Genomic DNA, 25,244 nt, shown 5'->3' on the forward strand with positions numbered 1-25,244 from the left:
AAGTCAGCTACAGGGCAAAAATTAGCAGAAAAATCAGATATCACAATTTGGGCAAAGGATCATCACGTGAGAATTGGTTTTGCACAGCTTCTTGCTTGCAGCGATCCCTCTGCACGTTCCGCCTGGCCAAGCCTACGGCCTTGTCAAACGCCGGTAACGCTTCCCCTCGTCGTTAGCTAATTGCGACGGTAATGTGAGACCATCGCTCCCCGTGACAATTACCACGCGAGCGGCGACCGGCTCACAACGCCGACGCCCACAGCACCGACCCACCAGCACCGAACCGGCCGACCGCGGACCGCTTGGCCGCAGCACCGCGCCGTCCGGGCCCCGGGGACGGCGGGGAACCGGCGCGACGGCGGGGGCAGCCGGGGGCGGGGCGGCGGCATCCTTGGGCCTCCGTCCTTGGCGGGGATTGAGCCCGGCGGCCACCGCCCCTCCAGCGGCGCCGGGGAACGCCCAGGAGAGCGCGGAGGGGGGCGGCCCGGCCCGGCCCTGCGCCGGGCCCACCCCTTCCGCTGTGGAGCCCTCATTGCCCGGGCAGCGGACGGCGCTGGCTGCGTTCCGCTCGCCTCTCCTTGCTTTGAACCTTGCTGGTGGGTACGGGGGTGCTGGTGGGTGGCCCAGCCTGCTCTTCTCTTCCCTAGGTGGCTAGGTGCCGCCGGGCGCCCTCCCCCGAGGCCGAGCCTCCCGGCGTGGCGGTCGGATGGCGTCTGGGGCGGGGGCCGCTGGCGGGATGGATCTGAGCTGCGGCTTCCGAGAGGCGCCTCCTGGCGCGGCCCCCGGTGCTGCGCGGAGACCCCTCGGGTGATCTCGTGTGCCTGCCGCGCCCCCCCGCAGGCTGGCGGGGGAGGGTGAGCGGGGGCGCCGCGCACGGCGCTGCGGGTTGAGTGGAGGGGGCCTTGGGGCTGGATGGAAGCGAGCCGGGGAATTTCCAGCAGGCTTGCCGCTCCCAGACCGGTTCGCGGTTTTACTACCGGGCCCATAGCCCGAAGCCCTGGTGGACGCTGTAAGAGGAGGTGAATGCCGAAGAGGCATTAACGTAGTAGGCATTTCTGCCCGGGAAACAGAAGGATGTTCAGTTATATGCTGCCAAAATAGGCGCTGCCCCTGTTCAGCCCCTCGCTGGGCACCAGAGTGGGATGGGAGAAATATAAGCCGGAGCCCTGTGGCCAAGTGGGGGTGGGTGAGCTGGTGACCTGTGGCGTGGAAGGAGCCTTGTGAGCAAGGGCTGTGTGTCCGTGTGCTGCCTGGCATAAACCGCCGTCAGCAGTGACTCACAGCGCTTCTGTCGGCAGGCTTCCAGCTGTGGCAGATGACCTTCTCAATTCAGAGCATCTGTTTTGGTTCCCTCTAGCTTGCTTTGAAACAACTCTTTCTGTTTCTCCTTGCAGAACACCATGGCTACTCTCAAGGAGAAGTTGATGACCCCTACTGCTGCAGGAACCACGAGCCCAAACAACAAGATAACTGTTGTGGGGGTTGGACAAGTTGGGATGGCCTGTGCTATCAGCGTCCTTGGAAAGGTACGGCTCAGGGACAACGTGCTATTCAGTTCCCACCACTGTAAAGTTCTGCACTGCCAGTTTGTCTTTGCAAATGGTGAGAAATTTGGTAAGTTAGTACAGGAGTAAATAATTTCCTGCTTGTGTAAGCAAGCAATGACCTACATTGTTCATGCAAGGCTGACCTCCCCATCCAGTTTCTCCTTTTTCTCACCTTTCTATTAGTGTATAGCAATCTCTTATTAGGCAGAGTTATTTTTCAGGCTGCTGGGAAAATGTAGTGAGCAGTGGCTCTGAAACCACAGCCAAACTTCGCTTTCTCTTTTAATTTTCTTATTTTTCCACAACAAAGCAGGAGAGTTTGCTTGGTGGGAGAGGTCTGCTGGGCAAAGAATGCAGACAGCACAAAACCATGTGAAATACGGGATAGGAATCAGAACTGTATGTGTTTGCTTTTTATTCTCCTAATGCATATGTGCTGTAATTGTAATAACTGAAAATACTGCTATGCCCTTCAGTAGGTTTCTTTATTTCTCTTAAACACTTATTGATTAGTTGTATGACTTTATTGCTTCCAGAGCGGTTTTAGCTAGTTTTCCAAAAACTAAAACTAGAGGACTGAGTTTAGAGGTTATTCAGACTTTTTTCCTGTTACCGGTTTCTGGTTGTTTTTTTAGCAAATCTCATGTTGCAGTCTTTGAGCAAAGCAAAGGCTTATTTTGCAGTAAGGTTCTTTTGTACTTTGCACTTTGTTTTTAGACAATATTGTGAATGAGTTAAATGTGATTCTTGCTGGTTTTGAACAGACAAATGAGAACTGCAGACCTTTATTTTTTTTAAAAGAAGGTGTAAACAGATATGCCCTATCCACTTGTAGGAGCAGATCTTAATTAGCTCGCAGATCAAAAATCTTGCATGTACTACTAAACCAACTGTATCTTATTTGGAGATGATCTGTCTTCTACCTGTTACCTTGACGATTCATATTTTAAAGTACTGGGTTCTTAATTTTTAAAAATTACAAGCATTTTCACTTGCTGATATTCATGAGCCTTGTGAGCAAGAAAAAACTGACAGTAGGAAAAGGCCCTTGTGAAACTAAGTGATGTGAAAATAACAAACAGCTTTTTAGAACTATAAAGGATAAATTCAATGGAAAAACAATAACAGTTCGTTGTGGGGTTTTATATTTATCTTGTAGGCAAATACTTGTCACTCATTGTCTGAACTCATTTGCTTTTGAAGGAGTACTGTAACCTGTAAGTTTGGCAGTGAGGGAGCCAAGTGAAGCTACCACAAACTTGACTACAATCCAGCATTCATCTGTGTTTAATATGCTGCTCTAAGCAGATCAAATTGTGCTTTCAGAGATCTAGGCACAAAGTTTACTACTAATAAGTTGTATGCACCAAACCAGAGTAAAATCTGGTTTTAAATTTTTAAAGCTTGGATTATGGCATGACAGGAGGTTATTTCAACCAGGCTTTTGCTCCCTCTCATCCTCACAAGTATAAGCTGCTGTATAAAACATTTTTTGTAACAAAATCATCTGACTCTTGTCACTGAATTAGAATTATAATTGATTAGATTGGAAAAGACCTTTTAAGATCATGAAGTTTAGTGGTTAACCTAGCACTGCTAAGTCCACCACTAAACCATGTCCCTAAGCACCACATCTACATGTCTTAAATACATCCAGGGATAGTGACTCAGCCATTTTCCTGGGCAGCCTGTTCCAGTGTTTGATAATCCTTTGGTGGAGAAATTTTTCTTAATATCCGGTCTAAACTTCCCCTGGTGCAACTTGAGGCCACATCCTATTGCTTCTTACTTGGGAGAAGAGACTGATACCCATCTTGCTACAAAGTCTTTTCAGGTAGTTGTAGAGAGTGATAAGGTCTCCCCTCAGCCTTCTTTTCTCCTTGCTAAACAGCCCCAGTTCCCTCAGATGATCCTCATAAGACTTGTGCTGTAGACCCTTTACTAGCTTTGTTGCTGTTCTCTGGACACACTCCAGCACCTCAGTGTCTTTCTTGTAGTGATGGCCCAAAACTGAACACAGAATTTCAGGTGCAGCCTCACCAGTGCCAGGTACACTTCCCTGTCCCTGCTGGCAATGCTATTTCTGATACAAGCCAGGATTCTGTTGCTTGCCTTTGCCACCTGGGCACACTGCTGGCTCATTCAGCTGGCCGTTGACCAGTACAATGTGGCTTTGATTTGTGCAAGATGGTTGGCTCCCCAAGATGTCTCTTTGTTAAACCATGACATGAAATTTTGTACTTGATTTCCTATCTACTTAATATCCTATATGTAGATGCAGTTGAGTTTTAGGTGGCTTTGAATTTCATAAAATTAAATGGTGTGATAATACTGATTTCAGTTTACTGGTTTAGTATTTAATATATAAACTTGAATGACACTAAAATTTCCATGTTGGTTATTTTTAGCTCCCTCTGACTTAGAGTATGTTGCCATACTGTTTCAGAAATGGAAACACAGAAATCTCCACAGTCACAAGTTGTTTATTTTCATTGAGAATATTTTAAGCTGCATTTGGTGATTGGGCAGACTTCATTCTTGTGTGTACTAATGAGCCGAATTCTTCTCTAGGCAACACTGATTCATGAAGTTAGCCATTGGAGCTATTCCAGGTGCTTTTCTGTTTGTGAGAACTGTCTCCTTCAACCTGCTGAGTCTGAATATTGGTTGCAAGGTCTAGACTGAAAGTGGCATATTCTCAGACTGTGTGTATAAATCTATCCATAACTGCACATGCGCACACATTCTTTTTTCACATTATAATTACACTGACTTTTAGTTTAACACCAGTGACTTCAGTGAAGGGTGCTTTTTAATGATATTTAAATAACTGAGACTTTAATGTTACCTTGCAGACTGTTTTGAGAACAGAGCAAGTGCAGATACAGATTCTTACGGTTTTCCTTCAGCAGCTGATCAAACCAGCTGTGAAAGGAAGCCATGCAAAAAAGCAATAAATGCTAACTTTACTTTATGAAATGAAAATCTTAAATATGCCTGCTGTTAAATATATTTTTTCACAGGAAAAACGGTGCTGCCTATTGTATGTTTAAAGTAGCCTAGTAAATGCTAGTAATTTATCTTTACGTGTGAAGTAATGAGTGTTAACTTTTATATAAAAAGTAAACAAAGAAGCTTTACTGCAGTAATATTTTCAATAGCGTAAAATGGCTTTGCTTTCAAATGGGATGTAGATACCTAAGAAAATAGAGATGTAAGAATTTGAATCTGAGTATAATTTACTGAATTATAAGACTTTATAATAGAATTTAAAAGGATATTAAACACTTCTGTCAAAAGGCAGTAAAACTTTGCATTAGAGCAGAATGCCTTATTTTCTTCTACTCCCCTATTTCATAATTTTTCCTGTTCTGACACTGTGTGACATTATCTCTAAACTTAACCTGGCTGAACAACAAACATACATGGCTAAATCTATTCTGCAAAGGAAATACAATGTAGTAGCTCTAGTAGAGAAAAATTAGATAAAGAACCTGGGTTTTTATGCTTTCTAGTATTGAGGAACATAAGTCTGTTCCTATTCTATATTTTTATGAAATGGTTGAAGGAATGTTACAAGAGAATATTTGATAATTATGTGGTGTTCTACTGGGTGTTTAAATACTTAAAATAGGCCTATCTGCTGGATAGATTTAGAGGGTTTGTTACAATTCTGAAAGCTGCAACTTTTTTCTGTAGATAACTAAATCATGCAGTGCCTTAATAAAGGGTTAGTTGTGCACTCTAACTCGCCACAGATAATACCCTTTTTTGGGAAGTCTGAATTTATGAACGTGTCCTGTAATAGCCTCTAACTTTGTTACTGTGAGATGCATCAGAACACCAAGATAGCACTGTCCTACTGGTTTACCTTTGGAGAAGAGATGCTTTCAGATGTGTAATATTATTTTAAAATGTAATACAGCTCAACTGAGGGGTAACTTTAAATGCAAGTTAACTGCTTCATTGACTCCTTCCAACTTCTTTGTTTTCAGGGTCTTTGTGATGAGCTTGCTCTGGTTGATGTTTTGGAAGACAAACTAAAAGGAGAAATGATGGATCTACAGCATGGAAGCTTGTTCCTTCGCACTCACAAGATTGTGGCAGACAAAGGTGAATCTCACTTTATTTAATACTGATATTCTGTGAATTTGCTTTATAGTGGAGCATGAGTTGTATAATCCTGAATTTCAATGCCACATCCTTAGAGATAAATTAAAGTATATAAATTGAGGTGAGAGTTCAGATGAACACCATAACAATGGGAGTGGCTCTTAATCTGGGTGTTCTCTTTTATCTCTAATGGCCACTTCACAGTTTTGGGCTTGTTGAATAAAATTGATTTTAATGAAACTCTAGTGCCTCTGATGTAGAAGAAATAGTGTTGTTGTTTGGATAGTGGAAATGAGTTTCTGAGGGGTTGAATATACTCTCAAGACCCACATATTGATGTATTGGGGCAATGCTAAGAGATAATGCTGGCTTTAATGTTGATGTCTCATGTTTTTTGAGTTTGCATGTATGCACATTGGAGAAGCTACACCTAATACCTGTATGAACACAGTGCTACTGAAATTAGTGGTGTCTAACACATTCTAAATCTTCTTTCCCAATGCTGTGTTGTAGACTATGCTGTCACAGCCAACTCCAAGATTGTGATAGTAACCGCAGGAGTTCGTCAGCAAGAAGGGGAGAGTCGTCTCAACCTGGTTCAAAGGAACGTGAATGTCTTCAAATTCATCATTCCTCAGGTTGTCAAATACAGCCCCAACTGCACCATCCTGGTGGTTTCCAACCCAGGTAAGGCAGTCTTTTCCTAGAACACTTACAAATTGTATTTATTGGAGAACTAGTGTTTTCTTTTATTGATTTTTTTCTCAAATACAAATTGAATGTTGTTGAGAATTAATGGCTTTATGTGGACATCTGCCATGTAGTTGCTAAGAGCAGAATACAAACATTCTATACTCTCCAATACTCTCTTTATTCATGACTTCTCATGGTGTCCACCTTTTAAAAGCATACCTCATAGTAAATGCTTCAGTTCTTCATATACTTTGGCTTATGCAGTTAGTAGTTTTGCTTTTAAATTGTGAATCCTAACTTTCTTTTGTGTCTGGATATGATATGGTTGTTTTTCAAGATTAAGAACTTACCCTGTAGTCTTGGCTATATTTTCAGGAAAAATAATTTGCATCCTGAAGCCTATGCTCAGGGAAAGGCTAACTGTACTACATAGTTCAGTTAGATTAGAAAAGATTTATTTAGAACTGATTACATGTATTGGTGCTCACTTGCATGTATCTCATTGCACTGGGACAGCTTGGGTATTTGGATCTCTAAAGCTAACTGCAAACATTCTGATATGCTTTGTAGAGTGTCTGTATATTCTGATAGGTCTTTTGTAGTGTGTCTCTGCTTGATTCAACATCTGAGTGAAGCCATTACTACAGGACCCTGGCAATGAAGTGATGCTGCTTTTAAAGATATCTTTGTAGTGTCAAAACAGTGTATGTAAAGCTAGCAACTCAGCAGATTGAGTAATTAGCTGGTATACAGTTAATACTACTGAATAGTAGTATACTAGGTTACTGTGCAAGTACAGTAACTTACAGCAATTTTAAACACCTAAAAACCAAACTGAGTCAAAAGATCAAATTGTTCTTGTTCTAGCAAGGCCAAATTCAAACTATGGACTTCTTTCCAGTAGAGCAGCTGCAGGAGAATTGCATGTTGCTTTTGCAGAATTTTTACAATGCTTTGTTTTCTCAAATTGTCTCGAGTTTTGTCCACAAGTCTTATATAGTGGAAGTTATTCTGAGCCCATCAGAAGGGACTTCAGGGGTGTCTACTGCATGTGTGTTGGTGTGTGACCTTGATGTCCTTCCCTGTTTAACCTCCCCGAATCTGCCTGGGCTCTAGCTCAGAGTGCTATCTTCAGCCTATCCTGTGGAGAGCCCTGCTGTAGGCAAATGATGAGATAGCAAGCAGAGCTCAAAGTCTGGATGTGTGTCTTGGCACCTGACTTGGAAGCCAGACTGCCTGGAGCAGTTGTAGCTGATGATAGGGCGGTGCTCTATACGGATTATATGATTTTTGGTGGGAACTGCCCCTAGGGAAGCTATGCCTGATAAGGATGTCACTTGTAACAGTAAGGTGTGAACTGTACTGAGGTGACATGCTTTTGGTGCCTGAGCAGAGCAAATGATTTATTTTAATATACACAGATGTATGCCCTCCTGAGAACTGTCTACCTTTTGCGAGTCCAAGTCATAATTAATGACCTGTGGATTAGAGGTTTTTCTGCTTGCATCCCTCTGTCTGCCCCAACCTAGGTTTGTGTTTTTGTAAAATTGCATGCAGCTAAAGCATATTGTTCACCTGGCTTTTCATGTTACAGAGGTAATCAGTGCAGAAGCTGCTTAATGCATGAATCAACTTCAGTTTTACTTTCTTAAACAGTTACCAACTGGAAAGAGACTATGTAAATCTTAAAGCAATTTATAATGAAACATGTTTAACTCTTGCTGTGATGAAGTGGAAGGTAACATTATTTTGGGAGGCTGCTTGAATGTTTCAGACACAGGAGTTCAGTTCTGATTCTGAATGCCTTAGGGGTTTAGCTGTGACAAAAGTGTCTCCAACTTTAGTTGGTAGGATTCTAATCTCCAAAGACCTTCCTCGGTTTTCGTTGAACAGTAGCTTGATGGGTCCTAAATTCAGGTGGTACATTTATTTTAATACTCCAAATGGTCAGACCTAAGATACTTTGACTAATGAACACAACTGTTTTCAATCCTCCTGATTGTCCTATTACCTGCAGTAAAGTAGTTGCTGGAGTATTCTTGGTGTATGTGAATGGTTTAATTTACTGTGTGTGTTTCTCTTTTCAGTGGATATATTAAGCTATGTCACATGGAAGCTGAGTGGCCTGCCAAAACACCGTGTTATTGGAAGTGGCTGCAATCTGGACACAGCTAGATTTCGCTATCTGATGGCTGAGAGACTTGGTATCCACCCAGCCAGCTGCCATGGCTGGATCTTGGGAGAACATGGTGATTCTAGTGGTAAGAAGCAGTTTTGACCTCCTTGGGAATAGGCAACACCATGTTAGAGGTTGAGGCCTAAGGGGTGGTATAAAACGCAAGGAGCAGGTGTAGCTCAGCTGGAGTAACTAGCACTCTGCTCTGTTTTTAATGAAGATTAGAGTTGAGACAATCTAGGAAATTTAGCTACACTTACTAATAAAAGTGACTGTGGCTGTATGATTAAACCCTGAAGAGGCCAATTTTGTTGGCTAAAGCTGTGTCCTGAAGCTACAGCTTACTATGATTTATCAGGTTTTGGAGTATCATGACAGCCTGTAGCACAGTTCTCTGAAAGCAATTTTAGCTCTTAGGTTAATGGCAGAGCTTGCTGCAGGTAGAAAAAGCTAGCAATCCAGATCTGGGCTAACAAAATTATCCCCTATTTTGTTAATTTTCCTCATGCTAGTTAAGAGAAGATGGTTTTAAAACCATATGAAATCAAAGAATCTTATCTGTCTTAATTCAGTTCATGTATTTCAACTCTAAAATGATGCAGCAGAACATCTATGTAGATTGATACTGCTTTGCATTTTAGTGCTTTATTTCTAAGGGAGCCACCATTTTGATGTCCTGTTGATCAAAGTGCAGTGTCTGATCAATAACAGTATTTACTGAAGCCAGCCCTGTGCTAATGAAAGCAGAGCTTGGCTGAGCATACACAGAGCTCATCCTGCTTCGGTGTTATAGCTGCTTTTTCTTTGAAGTAACTAAGAATTCCTAGTCAGTTCGCAGGAACAGAGAATGAGTAAGGTGCCTGTAAGCTTCCAATATGGAGATGTGCAAATTCCTCTCTTGGTAGTCTCAGTTTCCATGTTGTTACTCTTATTCAGAGAAATAAGAGTATAATTCTTGAAGGCCAACCCTAATACTAATTAATGGGACAGCAAATACATACTTGCTGCAACTTGAGTAAAATTAGTTTCAAAAGGCTGAACATCTAAGATGTATATTTTTGCTAGAATTTGAGGTTCCTGACTTCGAAAGTAGCTGTCTGCACCTTCCAAGGACTGAAAGTTCTGTTGTTCATGTGTTGCAATGGACTTGTTAAAGTGTCAGTGCTAAAATAGTCTAATTTGACTCCCAGAGTTCTCAGAATTAGCTGTATTTAAATGAGAACTTAAAATAGTGTCAAACATGATTGTGGTTCTGGCTAATACTACTTTGTTTCCAGTTATCTTAGGAAAAGCAGAGGGGAAGTTGCTAAGTGCTATTGAAACTTATGTCCTCTCTCTGTTACAGTGCCTGTTTGGAGTGGGGTTAATGTGGCAGGTGTTCCTCTCCAGGAACTGAATCCTGCCATGGGAACTGACAAAGATGGTGAGAACTGGAAGGATGTCCACAAGCAAGTGGTTGACAGGTACAATAACTTGAAAAATAAGGTGGATATATGTGATACTTAAAATTGCTAGTCTGCATGCTGTGTCCTTGTCAGTGCCTCTCCATTCTGCTGCAGCTTTCATGGCCTTTTTATTTAGAGGGTTGCGTAAGTGGAACTACTGGTTTAAACACAGAAATGTAGGGTTTCAGTTGGTAAGCTTTATTATCCTACAGCAAGACAAACTATTGCATAACATACCCACTTCAGAACTGCAGTGTGTAGAGCTGTGTGCACTTTTTTCTCTTAAGTAGCTGCTTAAATGGTTAACTGTGCTCAGAGGGCACAAGACTTGAAGAGAAGGTGGTATGTTTCTCAGCAAAGCATTGGAGTTATTTGGGAAGATTTGTTCATTGATTTAAGGAAATCTGTCTGGAGGTATCTATACATGTTGCAAAATCACTTGTCCTTACTTCACAAGTAAGGCTATACTGGTATAAAGTATATGCAGATTTTAAAAAAATAAAATTGGGATGCATGTGTAGGTAGTGCATGGCTTCAACTTTAAATATTTACTGGTTCCAAATGCACTCAATGATTGTACCACTAGCTTGAATAAAGACCTTGTTCAGTTGTAGGTGTCTTTTTCTACTTAATGATAAGAACTCTTCATAGATGGAAGCTATTTTTCTTTTCAGCTAATGTGTGAGAACAATAGGGCTTTATTATACATATGGGGTAATGTAGACTTTATCCTCTAATGCTGAAATATATAACTTTGACATTTTAATATCAAAACTTATAATGTGTCACAGGAGTTTCAGATTTTTTTTTAAATGGGAAACATTCATCTTAGACTTAGCATTCACACAGTGTCTTGGAAGACTTCTTAATGTAACTGTATTTCAATATTTCCTTAGTGCTTATGAGGTAATCAGACTTAAGGGGTACACAAACTGGGCTATTGGCCTTAGTGTTGCTGAACTCTGTGAGTCCATGCTGAAGAACTTGTGCCGGATTCATCCAGTCTCGACACTGGTAAAGGTAAGATATGGTGGCTAATTGGGTGCTCTAGTTCATTTTGTTGTCTTGGAAAAGCTAAGTAGTCCCAGTTAGCAAGGTGCTGAGCAAAGGGAGCTTTCTAAAATACCACTTTGAATTTAAAATAGGAACTTAGTATCGCACTGTTTTCCTAGTCTGACCTCTTAGCCTACCCTCCTCACAGATATGGAGCTAAAACTTAAGTTCTCTGTACTCTACCCAATGTTGTCCTACCCTTGTGTAAAGTTACCATGTGTGGCATACAGATTCATTAAAAAGGGGTTTCAGTGCAAAAATAGAGAACAATATGGAGACCCAGCTGTGATTCCAAAGAGAGGGCTTTGGATGTGAGGTTTCTGACATTAGCCATCTTAGTACTGCGAATCATTTTGTCTGAAACAGCTCTGTAGTATCAATGTATCAAAAAGATTGTGACTGAAAATTTTCTGCAGGTTACAAAATGATAGTCTTGAGCTCTGCTCTCAGAGCTTCCTGCTATATAAACTAAAAGCACGTCTGGGGTGATGGATTCATGTCTGAGTGATCTCTCCTGTTTGTGTCAGGGCATGTATGGCATTGAGAATGATGTCTTCTTGAGCCTTCCTGCTGTCCTAAGTGCCTCTGGATTGACAAGTGTCATCAACCAAAAGCTGAAGGATGATGAGGTGGCTCAGCTGAAGAAGAGTGCAGATACACTGTGGAACATCCAGAAAGATCTCAAGGATCTTTAACTCATGAATGTTAGATTCAATCAATAGAAACACAGCATGTTTGTGCACAAATATGGGCTCTACTCACTGTACATCTCAATAGTAAACATTTAATGCTCTTTCAGAGTGAGATTTGTCCACAGTAGCTAAACTTATGCTTGCTGTAACGCACAGATATTATGAACAAATAAAGTAACTTTCAGGCATGTTTTGTTGTCCTAGTGACTTATTTTCAGTACTGAAAATAGCTAGCTTACTCTAGTGTTCTCCTTTAATGTTTACCACAGGCTTCATGGAAGTGTAGACACATCTTAAAAGGTTAGCAACAATGTAGTGATTACCCATGGTGGGATTTCACTAATACAAACTTACTGGAAGCCTTTTGTTATAATTTAATCACTTAATTTAATTATTAATCATTTAAATTATATTCCCAGACTTGTTGATACAGTACTATTTTATTTTTTTTTACTGATGGGTAAAGGAAATGGAATGGGGATTTGCCTCTAGGCCACCTGCCAAAAAATATGCCAACATTCTCTATGCCACTGACCTAGAAAGGGGTCTTGCAGGTCCTTCTCTCTTCTGGATACAATTCTTTGCTTGTTATTGGTGTCTAGTTTTCATAATGTTTAGAAAAAACAAGATTCTTTTCTATTACGTTACCAAAATCCAAGGCTTTTTTTTATAGTTAGATTGGAGTCCCATGGTAATCTTGTTTATAGAACAAGTCAAATTGGGCCTTTAATTTCTAAATGGTTTGTGATGATTGTTTCATAATTGCTTATGAGAAGATATTTTTAAAACACCCAAAGTCTCATTTCTAAATCATTTATAATTGTGGAATAGGTACAATCCATAAAATAGCCAGTACTTGCTTGACATGCCTAGAACTGCTCAACCTAAATGTCCAAGGGACAAACAGTATCAAATCCATCTAGTATCATAATTCAGGGGCCTGCAAGTCTTGTTTAATAACATGGCCTTTTCTAGCTTAAAGGACTCTTCTAGCTCCATTAAAACACTTGGAATAGTGTACTAAAGCACTTTCACAAGCAAGTAGCTTAATTTTTGTAGCATATCTTAAAAGATCATGGAAGTCCTGTCATATTGCAAGATAACTGGTGTCCTGTGAGGTAGTAAGTATTATGTAGTTAGTGAAATATGCATGGGATGCTGGTGACAGCATTTACAGAGGGTAACCTGGGGAGACCTTGGGGGATGTTTAATCTCAGTCACAGGCTAAATGCCAGGCTTCTTTACTCATAAGAGAGGGGACATTACGATTTCTGCTTTCATAACTCAGTGTGAAGATCTCACTGGAAGGGTTTTCACACCTGGCTAGATTAGGTTCATGCTAAGAACTGTTCATGATCAGCTGTCATGATGTAAATAGCATAAGCTGTTGTCCTTTGCAGGACACACTTATTAGCAATTTTCACCTGAGCACATTTAGCTAGCTATCTTGCACAGTTCTTCCTGGGTTTGTTCTCAGTTAATGAGATAATTCAAAGTGATGTTGTGGGATGTTATCTGGTAAAATGCTTGAGACTGATGGCATGAAGAAGCATCGGTTGTCTCAGAGGACATGGAGTGGGCCCTGTTCCCTTCTCATAGTGAATCTTGATTTTTAAAGATCACTCAGCTACAATAAAACTTGGTTTTGTCCCTGACTGCATCACTGTGCATCCTTCACCCATTAACATGTAGGGTCATAACCTTGTTCTGTGGTTACAGAACAGAGAGACTCAAAGTAGGTTGAGACATCTTTAAAAGAACATGGTAATCAGTGCTGGAGCTGGGAAGTTGCTGTCACTTAGTGTCTGTCAACTATTTCTTTGATCCCCTCTGAGTCCACAGAGTTTTTTGTTAGTGATCATAAGACTCAAAAACACTGTAAGATTTTTTGTGCCTAGACATTAAGCCATCGGAGAGCTAATGACAATCTCTAGTACAAAAAAGTACAGTCTGTTACAAAAAAAGTCAGTAGATATGGGTAAAGCAGGGAACTGAAGGAATAAGGAAAGACTATTGGTTTGTGTGATGAGCACTTTTCTTAGCACATCAGCAGCTTCACTGTAGCAACTTCTACTTTTGGAGAGATGACATAATGAAGGAAAATTCTCAGAAATTTAAACAGTGATGAAGTGGCCTTGTGGGTGTTACGTGGGATCGGTTCAGATTTTTTAAATAGGAATGAGTATCCCAGGCTAGGGAATAGGAATTCTATAAAGAGGTTCTTCAGATTATTTTTTGCCTTCACTGATTTGTAAGCCCTATGCAAGTGCATTAATTATATTGTAATTATTTTTTGTTAGGACTCTTATCGTAAGATCTTGTATGTTAACTTCGTTGCAGTCGTATGGCTGTAGAACAGCTTCCCTATGTATTCTTACATAATACCAGCCTATCACTTTGTTACTTGGAGTCTATCCATAATGTAGTATTATATCAGCCATATAAATTCCTTAATAACTATATTGCCATAGTACTTTAAAAGCTATATGGGGGGGGGGGGTGGTCTGAACATAATAGACTCGTGTTTATCTTGTATATGCTTTGTTTGTACAGCCCATTGATACATGCCATGAAAGGCATTACAGGTTTCTAACTACATTCCTATGTGTCAAGAGGTACCTTTGTTACTCCTTGGTCTAACAGAAGACATTGTGGTACTGTTGGACAGAACAGTTCAGAACACTTCATAAAGTGCTGAGGACAGTTGCTTGACTCACATGAGGTGAGACCAGTAATGTTATTTTAATCGCTGGAAAGACCTAGACTCCCTCACATTTGCAGATACATACATACAGGCTACAGCATAGAAAGTCAATCTGACTACCCTGCGAATGTCATGCAGGAGACAAGCAGATAGTGTCAGACAACAGAGAGAGGAGGGATTCTACTGGCATAGTTGTGCCACAGGATTGGAACTGAGTCCTCTGAATTACGCTCAGTCTCATATATATGCTATTACAACTGTATTTGTGTCATGGCATTCCAAAGAAATGTATATGAAGGAAAAGAATTTTCCATGTTCACATCCAGTACATTGAAATAAATGAGTAGCATCCTTTGCTTTGTTATCAGTCTGCATAGCAGCTGTCTACGAGCTTAGTAAAACAACACTGCTGTTAATGGTAATCAGCCATCACCCAAACAAGAGGTGGGCTCATTCCCAGCCCAGAAGTAGTGTTAAATGAGCTGCTTTTTCGGTAGTCAAAGGATAAAAATGGGGCAGGGAATTGAAGGCAGGTTTAAACAGTGAGATAGTGTTAAAAAGAACACGTAGGTGTAGAGCAATGGAAATATTTTATACATGCCTTTTCCTATACGTGCTTATATAACTTTCATACCAGCTAACTTCGAACTGTGTTGTATAAGTAGGTGACTTGTGTCTTAAGTTGCCCATGGACTTCTTGTTATCATTGTGTTTACACACTTCATGTCAGCCTTGTGCTGCAAAGAAATGCTATTTTCCCCAATTTACAGACATAGAACAATTAAGCCACAAATTCTCGGTGGAACATAGATGCTGAACTCTCACTAATGTCAGTGTGACCAGGACCTCAAAACCATTTAAAAGTCAGATCCCTATATTGTGGTCCAGGATGACACAATGCCATAGTGTAATGGCCTCTCAGGGCAATGCCTAATTAGGAGCTTTTCTTTCTCCTATGAACAGTTGTCCTCTAATGCATGTCTTGCATGTCTGTGGATCTATCCTTATGTAAGTCAAAACTTGCAAAGCTTTTCACAGGCTACAGTAGACAAGGTCGTCCTAAAATCCACACCAATCACAGTGGTGTACTACAATTTTATAAACTGTTCCTGAGATGCCATTGCTATGTGAGTTATTATTCTGTGCAAGCAAAGGAGTCATGCAAATAATTAACTTAGATTGGTGTATTGCAGAGGTAAGACTCAGGAGGGCTGGATTTGCTCAGTGTCTGAAATGAATATTTATCTGCAAACATAAGCAACAACACTATGGCCCAGGCCGTGGCTATGCAAAGTAAGATTTCTGAGTAAGTATTTTCTCCTTTATGCTCTTCTCTTTAATAGCTCTTCAACATTATTTAGACGTGTTTACACGTTCAGTATCTGAGGTAAAAAATCCAGAAAATGTGTCAAAATAACATGAAGGTGGATTCCCACCAGCATTGACTTCTGGAAGGGAATATAAACATAATTCTTGCTCTGTGAGATGTTCTAAATGAAAACACAATGGGAAGAAAAGAGACCTTTTGTTTGAGACAGTTTTCTCTGTGCTGCTAATTCTGTATTTCAGACAATAAGAAATTAAATGATTTCCAAATTCTCTGTTCATTCGGCAGTCTCCACTGGTAGTAGATACTGGCATACTCTCCCAGTATCACTGGGAATCAAGAATGGTTACCATGTCTAAGAATCACATCAAACTCATTTTCCTACCCACATATGACAATAGGGTTGTCCCTGATACTCGCAGACTGGAGATCAGTCTAGAAGAGTATTTGTTGACATTCTGTTCATTTTACTGAGGGGTTTTTTCCCATAGGAAATTGTTGTGCAGTAGAAGGAAATAAATATTTTTAAAATTAATTCTGTACTGGTCTGATTCTGAATACTGCAGTATTTTTTCTGAAAGATAAAAGAAGAATAACCAGAAGCATCTCTTTTGACATGCATTCAGAGTCAGTGGAGTTCTCAGAAAAGAAGTTAAGACCACAGTCACCTTAGATCAAGTGCCTGTATTCCACTGAGTAGGATTTATGCTTAAGTGGTTTGTTGAATGGGGTTAAATTTCAACATGTTAAATTTGAATCTTAATGCTGATCATGGGATAACCTGTTTTTTAAGTCCTTGCTATACTTACATATTTGAATGAATGGAAATGTCTCTTCCAGCACTACACCTTTGAGTTTGCAGCATAGTCTTTCAAAGCATAGAAACCTTTGCTTGAAGCCAGAGAAGTAAAATGATGCAGTCCTGGCTACTTGAGGAGGTGCAGATAAGCTCTGTGAAGCTGAGCTGCCAGCCCTGATAACAATTCCTCCAAGGTCACACAAGATACGAGATGTACTAAGAATTCATACCCAGCCTGAACTTTTTAACATTTCTGACAGAAAGAAACCCAAAACTAAAAGAGTCCCCTTTGATGTAACAGAAGGCAAGAAAAATTATTATGACAAAAGGAATCACAAGAAAAAGGGAAACCCTGAATACTAGGCAAGTAAAGCTTCAGGCTCTCTGTCATTACCACTTGCCGTTAAGGAGAAAATACAAGTTACACCAACACACTGACAAACTGTGCTGATCACAGAAAACAAATATCAAAGCAAATATATGTGTGTATAGCTGTGAAAGAGTTTGTGAGTGTCTTTGTACATGAGTCTGAATTATAGGTGGGGGGATGGCACTGTGCAGTAGAAAAGACAGTCAAAACAGTATATATTATCTTACATTTTATTTTTACAAGTTATAGCCATATCAGACATTAGACAGAAAATCTTGGTGTTTCTCAGAAATTGTGTTTGCAGGAGCCTGTATGTTTATCTGCCAAAAGAATGAGTGTGGTTTTTTTGGTCTCTAATGCCTAGTGCCTGGCTGGAGATACAGAAAGGGAGATTGCTCTCTCAGAGAACGTGGGCTGCATATCCTTTGTGAAGAGATCACTTCAGGTCCCTGGGGTGAGATGACTTAAAAATGGGATCATTTCCACATCTCTACTCACATGTAATATGGCATATGTAATTTGTAGCAGCTTTTACTCATGTAACAGCCCTGTCCCTCAGAGGGATACTTGGTCATTGCACCATTTATTTTAAACTTTCAATAGGATAGTAGCGTTCTGATGCTTATCAGGATCCAGCTTAGTGGCCAAGCTGGCATCTTTTTCCAAAGCCAAGTCCAAAAGGTTTAACATTAAACTTGCCCCTGGCAAACTTGATATCTGCAGGATGGCTAACTCTCACTCTCCTGGATGAAGCAGCAGAGGCCCACAGTGCTCTGTAGAGCTGGGAATGTCAGCCTCTCAGACCACCTGACATGAATGTCCTTTGTTTGGTGTATTTTGGAGTCCACACCTATTTGGGACAAAATGTATACCAGGTGTCACTGAGAAATGTCCACTGTGTCACATCACTCCCCAAAACTTAAAATGTTTCATAGCGTCTCCTCTCTACTGGCCATTTTACAGGGTCGCTGTAACTAGAAGGAACAATTCTCCACTTGTATGAGATGTGGAGAATTTTTAGGACTAGCGCAAAGCCGGGGTGAAGGCCACTGCTTCACAGGTGGAATGATGTGAATTTACTGAGTTCGGGAAGGCAATTAGGGCTGGACCTAGAGCATTTCTGAACAACTCCCTGATCTTCCCAAAACTCTGCAATGACCCTAAATGACCAATGTGCTAGTAAATGAACTATTCTCTCAATGAGATATTCTCTGCAAACAGCTTTGTCCTCTAACAGCTTTCTGGTATGCTGCTAACATTGCCTGGGAACCTTCAGCTGACTGCTCAGACAGCCTCACTGCACAGCAAAGCTAGCAGCTCAGGAGAGCCCACACATTAAACAGGTAAATGGCAGCAAAAAGGAACAGTCTAGCTGATAGGGTCTGACTCCTCAACAGCTAAAGCCCTTATGATCAGGCCTAAAGATGGCAGCCATTGCAAAAGGAGTGGTCAGCAACACTCCTAGGAGTTCATATGCTGTTCTGAAACATTAATTTCTTTTATAGGTATTCTGCTGTGGTAGGAAAATAAAATTGTTTAGATATTTGTCATGCCACGCAACTGCTATTATCCTCTCATCAGTACTTACGGTTTTGAACAGGCAGTTTTCTTTCTAAAACTAAATTATTCCTTTCATGGCAGCCTAAATGCCATGAAGATCTGGGGGGTTTTTTAGTAGTATTTTTACAAGTATATACAACATAGTTTATAGTGCTGATATAAACTGATGTCTATCAGTCTGTGTCTTTAAGGGGCTTATAACCATATACAATTATCCTTAATATGTTTGGGATTCGGGATTGAGGAAGTCTCTACCAATTTGGGAGTATCCTCAGCCAGGAATTTCTCAACAACCATTTATCCCAGAATGCAGAGGTCTGAGGCTGAATTTGATGCTCAAGTCTTCTTCCAAGGTTAGAGTGCTTAATAATACATGATTTTCTAGCCTACAGTATTAGGAAAGTAATCAGGCTGATAAACGTGAACCATCAAAACTAATTGATGGGGGGGTATACATCCCCACCAACAGATTTTTCTCAGAGCTCTCGGGTAAGCAATTTACTATGGGTAGTGAATGGAGCAGAATTATAGCTGTGTCTCAACTAGAGAGTCAAGGGTAGCTAAGCTAACAGACATGTGTCCCCCACCTCCTCAGAACAGGTCCTGATTTTATCAGCTACCTAGGACCTGATGAAAAACTCCCAGAAATTTTTACAGACACTTTTACAACAAATTTGACTATAGAGTTTGACCATACACTGATTGCCAAATGCTTTAAGGGTAACTAAAGATCCGCTGAAGACCCACAACATCTCAAGCAGTCTTATGCATACCCCTATACTCCTGCATTTCTTAAGTCTTATTTATTAAGTAAAGTCTGTCCATCATAATCCAGCTCTCCTATTGGGTTTCAGACTGCAAGATAGCTTGGCAGGTGGCCAGCAAGCTAAGATGCCTGATCACAAAGCCTCGTTAAAAAAGGAGGAGGGTGCTGGTGAACAATTTAGACACATCACTTAGGCAGGTTTTCTTTATTATTCTAATTTTCACTACCACTTTGGGATTTATAATGAGGTTTGCTAGACTCTGAAGCAAAATATAGTAAGACTTTACCCTTTTCTCTTTAGAAGGGTTAAAAACAAGTGCAGCTGACATGTTTGTGTGGTTGTGTAACAAAACAATGACAGAAAACAGATATTTCTACCTTAAAATTCTGGAAATTTTTTTTTTTCATCGAGTAAAAATCGGAGGTTTTTTCTAAAATATTTCTAGGAAGGTTTATCTGTACACCTAAATTGCAAAGGTGAGGCCTTCCAGTGTGGTAAAAAAGACACCTACATCGCATGGAGATCAAAGGAACACCTTTAAAAGTTAGGTAACTGAAGACAGGAAATCCCACAAGTTCAAAGGGGCAAAAACAAAAACCTGAGATGAAGAGAAAAAAAAAATCTAATGTTATAATACTGCGCTTTTTAAAGTCAACAAACAAATCTCTAATGTGCCCCTTTAAAAGAGTGGGTATTACTTGTAGATGTACAGAATAAAGCCCAGTCTTTATCTCAGCGTTTCTTAAGGGTTGCTCTAGCCTTGGCTGCCCACACTGTTGAGTGCTAAGAGCTCATTTTATTAAGGATCCCGGTTTTCTCTTCTTTTCCTCTCTTCCCTTGGTCTCTCAGCCTGAGGCAAGGGCTTTTATTGCAGGTGAAGATCAACCATTGTGCTGATTATGTTGTGATTCTGTTTCCACGGGCTTCCTAAAACGAAGGTTTGTCATGAACCAGGATTTAGTGAGAGGGATAAAACAGCCTTTTGGTCAGAAGACACTGGAGAACTCATGTTAATACAATCAGTGCCACCTACTGCTCTATTTCTAAAGTACAACTGTGTACACCAGTGATTGATACAAATCATCTAGCTTCCTCCTGTAAAATTTGACTCAATGTATATGAGTATTTTTAACATCAATGTCTTTTCTTTTTTCCTCTACAGTTAATGTAGGCAAACCTTGAAACCGCAGTTAATGTTTAAAACAAGCCACACTTAGACAGTTATCTCATTATAAACTCCCACATATTGAGAGCATTTCTTCCCCTAACATGTACATTCTCACTTGCAGCCAGGAGGGCTGACATTGATATTCCAACTAAAAAGATTATCTCGAGTGGTTCTTCTGGAGGGACTGTGGTGTGAAGACAACATCCATGACTCACATCCTGTGGTTATGTGCTGAGTTTTTGCAGATAACTTCGCTCTACCAAAATATAGAGTTGGATCAAAGTGTGCAGAGAAGACAACACCTTGGGAGAGAACAGTTTCAAAAAGAGTTATAGGTAGGGTAGAATGCACAGCATTGTCCCTGCATTGTGATCTCAGAGAACTGTAGGAAATTCAGGAAAAGCAATACATGCTTTGTATGATTTCTCTTCAAAGACCTTGCAGACTCAGCCTTCTTACTGTCCAGTATCCTTGCAAGCGAAGTTATTTCACTTCTGTGGGTTGAAAAAGAATTTAGTGGGATAACAAATGATGCCTAGCAGAACTGAGGCACAATGAATAATAGATTACCAGACATCTGTATACTTTGGGATTAAGTGCAATATAAGAACCAAAATAGGCCAGACTCAAAAGCAGTTTCACTCGTTTCCAGATTTCTGGAAAATATTTTAATCAATGTTATATTTCAAAACCTACTATTTTGGGTAGGTTTCCATCTTCCCACTTCAGCAGTTTTCCTCTGTTTTGCTGAAAAGGAACAAACCGTACAATCATAGTCACTTTTCCCTGCCTCTATGACAAAAATTACACATTGTTGTAGTGTTAGCAGAGCATCACTTTCACCACTTGCACCTCACTGCAATTCACATGGAGGATAGCTAGTGACTACCCTTCTATTCCTTTCTGCTCTCGGTGACTGCCCCTCCACTGTGTGGGCTAAGTTTGCCCACTCTTAATGTCAGAATATAACTTTTCTTCTGGAGAGGTCATTTTGCTGTAGGTGCAAAACTACACACGTTATCTCCTTTATGACAGTAAACATAGATAACTCCAGGTGCATTGCAGAGATCCCACACTTAATCCTGGCAGACTGTAACTACAATGAATTTGCTCTAGCAATTGAGAGCATTTGCAGGGATGAAAGTTTTTGAACTGCCTATTGGATTCAACCTTTCCTAGGCACTTCATATGCTTTTCCCTCACTAACAAAAAAACCCCAGGAATCTGGGATGGCACTGTGGGGAAAAAAATGCTTCTTTAAGACATACAGATTGGATAAAGTCAAATGTACTCAAAATATGAAGGAATACTAATGTTCATAGTGCTATTGGGTACTTTTTGTCAGAAGATCAGAAACACTTAAAACCCCCCGTGAATATTATAACCTGTGAAAGATAAAAATGAAGTACAGGATAGTTACATGAGTTGCCCAGGTTCACACAATGATGGTGTTGCCAGTGCTTGCAAAATTATCTCATGGTATCTGATGATTCTTCCAAATCCATTCTCCAAGGTTTAAGGGGCTATATCACCTTTTGCCAAATTCAAAAAGTGGAATAAGTATCCCCTAATTACAGGGAAAAAAAAAAAAAAAAAAGAGCAGCACTGGAAAACATGACACCTAAGAACCTGAAAACCACAGCCTATACAGAGTTTAAAAATTTTATTATGACAACTTAATTCCACTGTTCTAAAATTATTTGCATGGTTTTTAGGCATTTGAATGCTTGGGGTGGTGATTATGTCACTGAGCCAGTACCAACCGTTTATCTGGCATCACTACTAGTGGTTTGTATGTCATCTCTGGAGAGGTAACTGGGATAAACATGATGTCCTGAATGAAGTTCAAAGGACTATAGAGGACAGCGGTAGCCAGCCAGCAGAGACAATGGGGCCCATGCACCTGAAAACCCACCTGTTTTCCCTCTGGGAAGCTGCAACTTGTGGTAGTTACTTGTAATTAGAGCAAGCAAGTGCAAGTTCCTTGAGTGGCAGTCTCATTTTTGCTGAATAAAAGTTGTACTGCCTAACTCTACAAAGACCCCCACTGGCAGTTCCGCCAGCGAGACACCCCAGTGCCTGAGCCACCATCAGTGTGTGCCCCAAGGCTGAGGGGGGAGGTGGCCTGACATGGCGGCCCAAGGGCAGGATGGCCGCAGAGAGGCCCTGCGCCAGGGTTGGCGCAGGCCTTGGGACTCGGTCCATAGGCCGCAATCAGTGAGGCAGGTTGGGGGGGGGCGAACTGCCCCTGCTCTGTCATTTAAAAGCACTGGATTTGCGGTGTATTCGTTGACATAGAGCTGACGAGAGTCTGTGGAGTTGGGATAGGTTTGTGGGCTGTTTAGTTCTTACCTTCTCCACTCTCACCTGAGACTTTGTGAGACTGGCAGCTTTCAGCCTTGCCCTCGGGGTTTCCAGGGAAAGATATGAAAATATTACTTGGGCCAATTGATGGCTCAGAAATGAAGTGACCCTTAAAATATTAGTTTTTTCTTTTAAATAACGTAATTTTTAACCTACAGGATGATAATGTTTTTCTACCTACTCCAGTTAGTAAAATCTACAGCTTCTCCAAAAATAATGATTCTTGTTCAGGTTTTTTTTCATAAACTGGTAAATAGGGCAACTCAAACCATTAAGGCAAAGAGATACCCAGCCTATAAAACCCTGAATCCCTCCCTGGGCAGGCTGTAATGCCTTCCAGTTAACCTGGAAGGGAAACCTCTTTCCCTGGACACACAGCTGAGCTGTGAAGCAGCACTGCCCAGCACAGCTGAGCCTACCTGCCAGCTCCACTGGCTGGAAAGGGAGGGGGCATTTGCTCTAATCTTTCCTGTCTCTCCCTGTTCCCAGCTATGCTGCTCCATCCCCTCTTGCCAGGCTCTTTGTGGAGACAGCTCTAGTTCCTAACTTGGCAAAAAAAGTTTTCTGCATCCTTAGGTTAGTTCCAGTGATCTGTATTCATCAGCTCAGGGATGGGTCTGACTGCTGTAAGTATACAGAGAGCATGGGAACTGCAAGTGGAAGACCAAGGATTTTGGGGATAACTAGCTGTTAAGGTAGGCTCAGCTGTATAATGTTATGTCTAAGAGACTTTTATGCAACCGGACTGCTTGCTGCTTGTCTTCTAAACCAATCAACTTGGACCTGTTTTGTCTTACTGGAGCTCAGAGCCTTTCCCTGTATGCTACTATATAGTTCATGCCTGCTGGTTCTAATGTTGTTCTCCACAGTGTCAGAAATACCCTAGATCTCACCTGGAGATTTGCTCACTGGTGAGTGCAGATTTTGGGCAGGTTGTGCTCGAAGATCAGAATCAGATTTGACTTGCACAGCTGTCCCAGAAGCACTGGCTTCTCAACCAGATGTGTAAGCACATAAGCATCTTCCAAGCAAGCATCTGCTCTGTGGAGCTTTGAGGATCTCAGGTTGCACATTAGGGACTGACATCTCTGCAGATGTGCGTGCACCACTTACAACATCCCAGCTCTGTGCTGGAGCAAGACAGAGGCATACTGTTCCCTGGCTTACTGCTCACTAGTTTCTCTGGGCAGAGGCGAGAAAAGAGCTGTGGCATAGAAAAAGAGAAACCAGGTGGAAAATCAGGCACAAGGACTGCAAGGAGGACAAAGTGCATGACAAAGTAGGGACAGAGCCTTTGTAGCTCTGTTTGTAAAAGCTTGCAGGGCTGCTCAAGAGCAGAAAGAAGTCAACAGCTTGTGCAGAGCCCTGAGAACAAAGCTAGAGTTAATTGTGGGGGAAGGGTATGATGTAAACTGGTGCTTACAGACTGATGAACTGAACAAGAATAGCTAACAGCTTTTAACCTGGAAAGTAATCTGAGCAACATCATTACTATCCTGGTTGGTAAGTGGCCAGCAGATAGAGAAGGTCCATGAGTGTTAATCGGAGGGTGTATCTTGAGGGGAGGACTCAGGGGCTGGACTCAAATCAGGTGGTGAACTCACAGTGTCCTCCCTGCTGGAGTTTGCTCAGGGCAGCACTGAATTCACAACTGTTGAATTTCTGTTGTCCCTGAGGCGGTAGATACTGAGTGCTGTGGCTGAGGAGCTCAAACCCACTTTTTACCTCCCTCTAAGAGAAGAAAAAGAAAGAGCCCTGGCCCCAAAACAGCAAGGCCTTTCTCAGGTCAGTCTTAAATTCTTACCTCTACGAGCAGCTGCTTCTCAAGCTCTGAGGATTTCACTGAGCCAATTTAATGCTGGTGATAAGACAGTTTAAACCCATTAGCTCCCAGCTATCTGAATAATTTTCTCCTTGGAGAACAGCACACTGGCAGACTGCTCTAACCAGACCTGCTGAGAACTGCCACATTAACTGGACATTTGGTAACTGTTGTGGCCTGTGTGGTGAGCATTCAAGGGCTGAAGAAAATGCCACTGGCTAGATCACTGTCCATGACTTCTCTTAACGGTCTTCCTCAGTGGGAGGATGAAGACCTACCAGTGGAGGATTTGTTGCTTTTTGAAGTCTCTTGGGAAGTTACTAACAAAGGTTTGTACAACACTCTTAGGAGTTTGTATCGCTGTTTTTATGGGAGCAGAGGGAGGTATGAAGGGCTTGGACAAGAAGGGCATTCAGGGGAGATTGGGGAGAAATGGGCCACAGAACTGTTGCATTGGAAGGAGTGCACGCAGCATGTGTAATTGTGCATGTTGTGTGTAGGCTGCATCTGCCTGTGTGGAATGAGCCTATAGTGAGGATGTCTGTGTGTCTTTATGTGTTTCACCACCAGGGATAGGTTGTTTAAACAAACATCTGTGTTATGCCTGGGTGTGTAGATGTATGGATATATAGATGTTGCTTTGA

At 41.3% G+C, this 25,244-nt stretch overlaps 2 protein-coding genes across 6 annotated transcripts in view; both read left to right on the plus strand.

The window, feature by feature from the left end:
• The first annotated feature begins 438 nt into the window (after nt 1-438).
• Nucleotides 439-11,907, plus strand: LDHB (lactate dehydrogenase B). Its single transcript, XM_074902328.1, has 8 exons — nt 439-596; nt 1,395-1,526; nt 5,543-5,660; nt 6,174-6,347; nt 8,441-8,614; nt 9,875-9,992; nt 10,871-10,994; nt 11,555-11,907. The coding sequence occupies exons 2-8, from the start codon at nt 1,401-1,403 to the stop codon at nt 11,720-11,722; spliced, it is 1,002 nt and encodes a 333-aa protein (XP_074758429.1). The 5' UTR covers nt 439-596; nt 1,395-1,400; the 3' UTR covers nt 11,723-11,907.
• A 12,766-nt stretch (nt 11,908-24,673) lies between these two features.
• Nucleotides 24,674-25,244, plus strand: part of GYS2 (glycogen synthase 2) — a 52,561-nt gene continuing 51,990 nt past the window's right edge. For 2 of the 5 annotated variants that reach the window (XM_074902330.1, XM_074902334.1), the window contains exon 1: nt 24,675-24,929. In XM_074902330.1, coding sequence (XP_074758431.1) covers nt 24,809-24,929 — 121 coding nt within the window. In that variant the 5' untranslated portion in view covers nt 24,675-24,808. Of the gene's footprint in view, nt 24,930-25,244 lie in introns of all 5 variants that reach the window. The other 3 variants (XM_074902332.1, XM_074902331.1, XM_074902333.1) reach the window with 3 other exon arrangements.

The sequence above is a fragment of the Athene noctua genome, chromosome 3 (assembly GCF_965140245.1).
Source record: "Athene noctua chromosome 3, bAthNoc1.hap1.1, whole genome shotgun sequence".
NCBI classification, from domain to species: domain Eukaryota; kingdom Metazoa; phylum Chordata; class Aves; order Strigiformes; family Strigidae; genus Athene; species Athene noctua.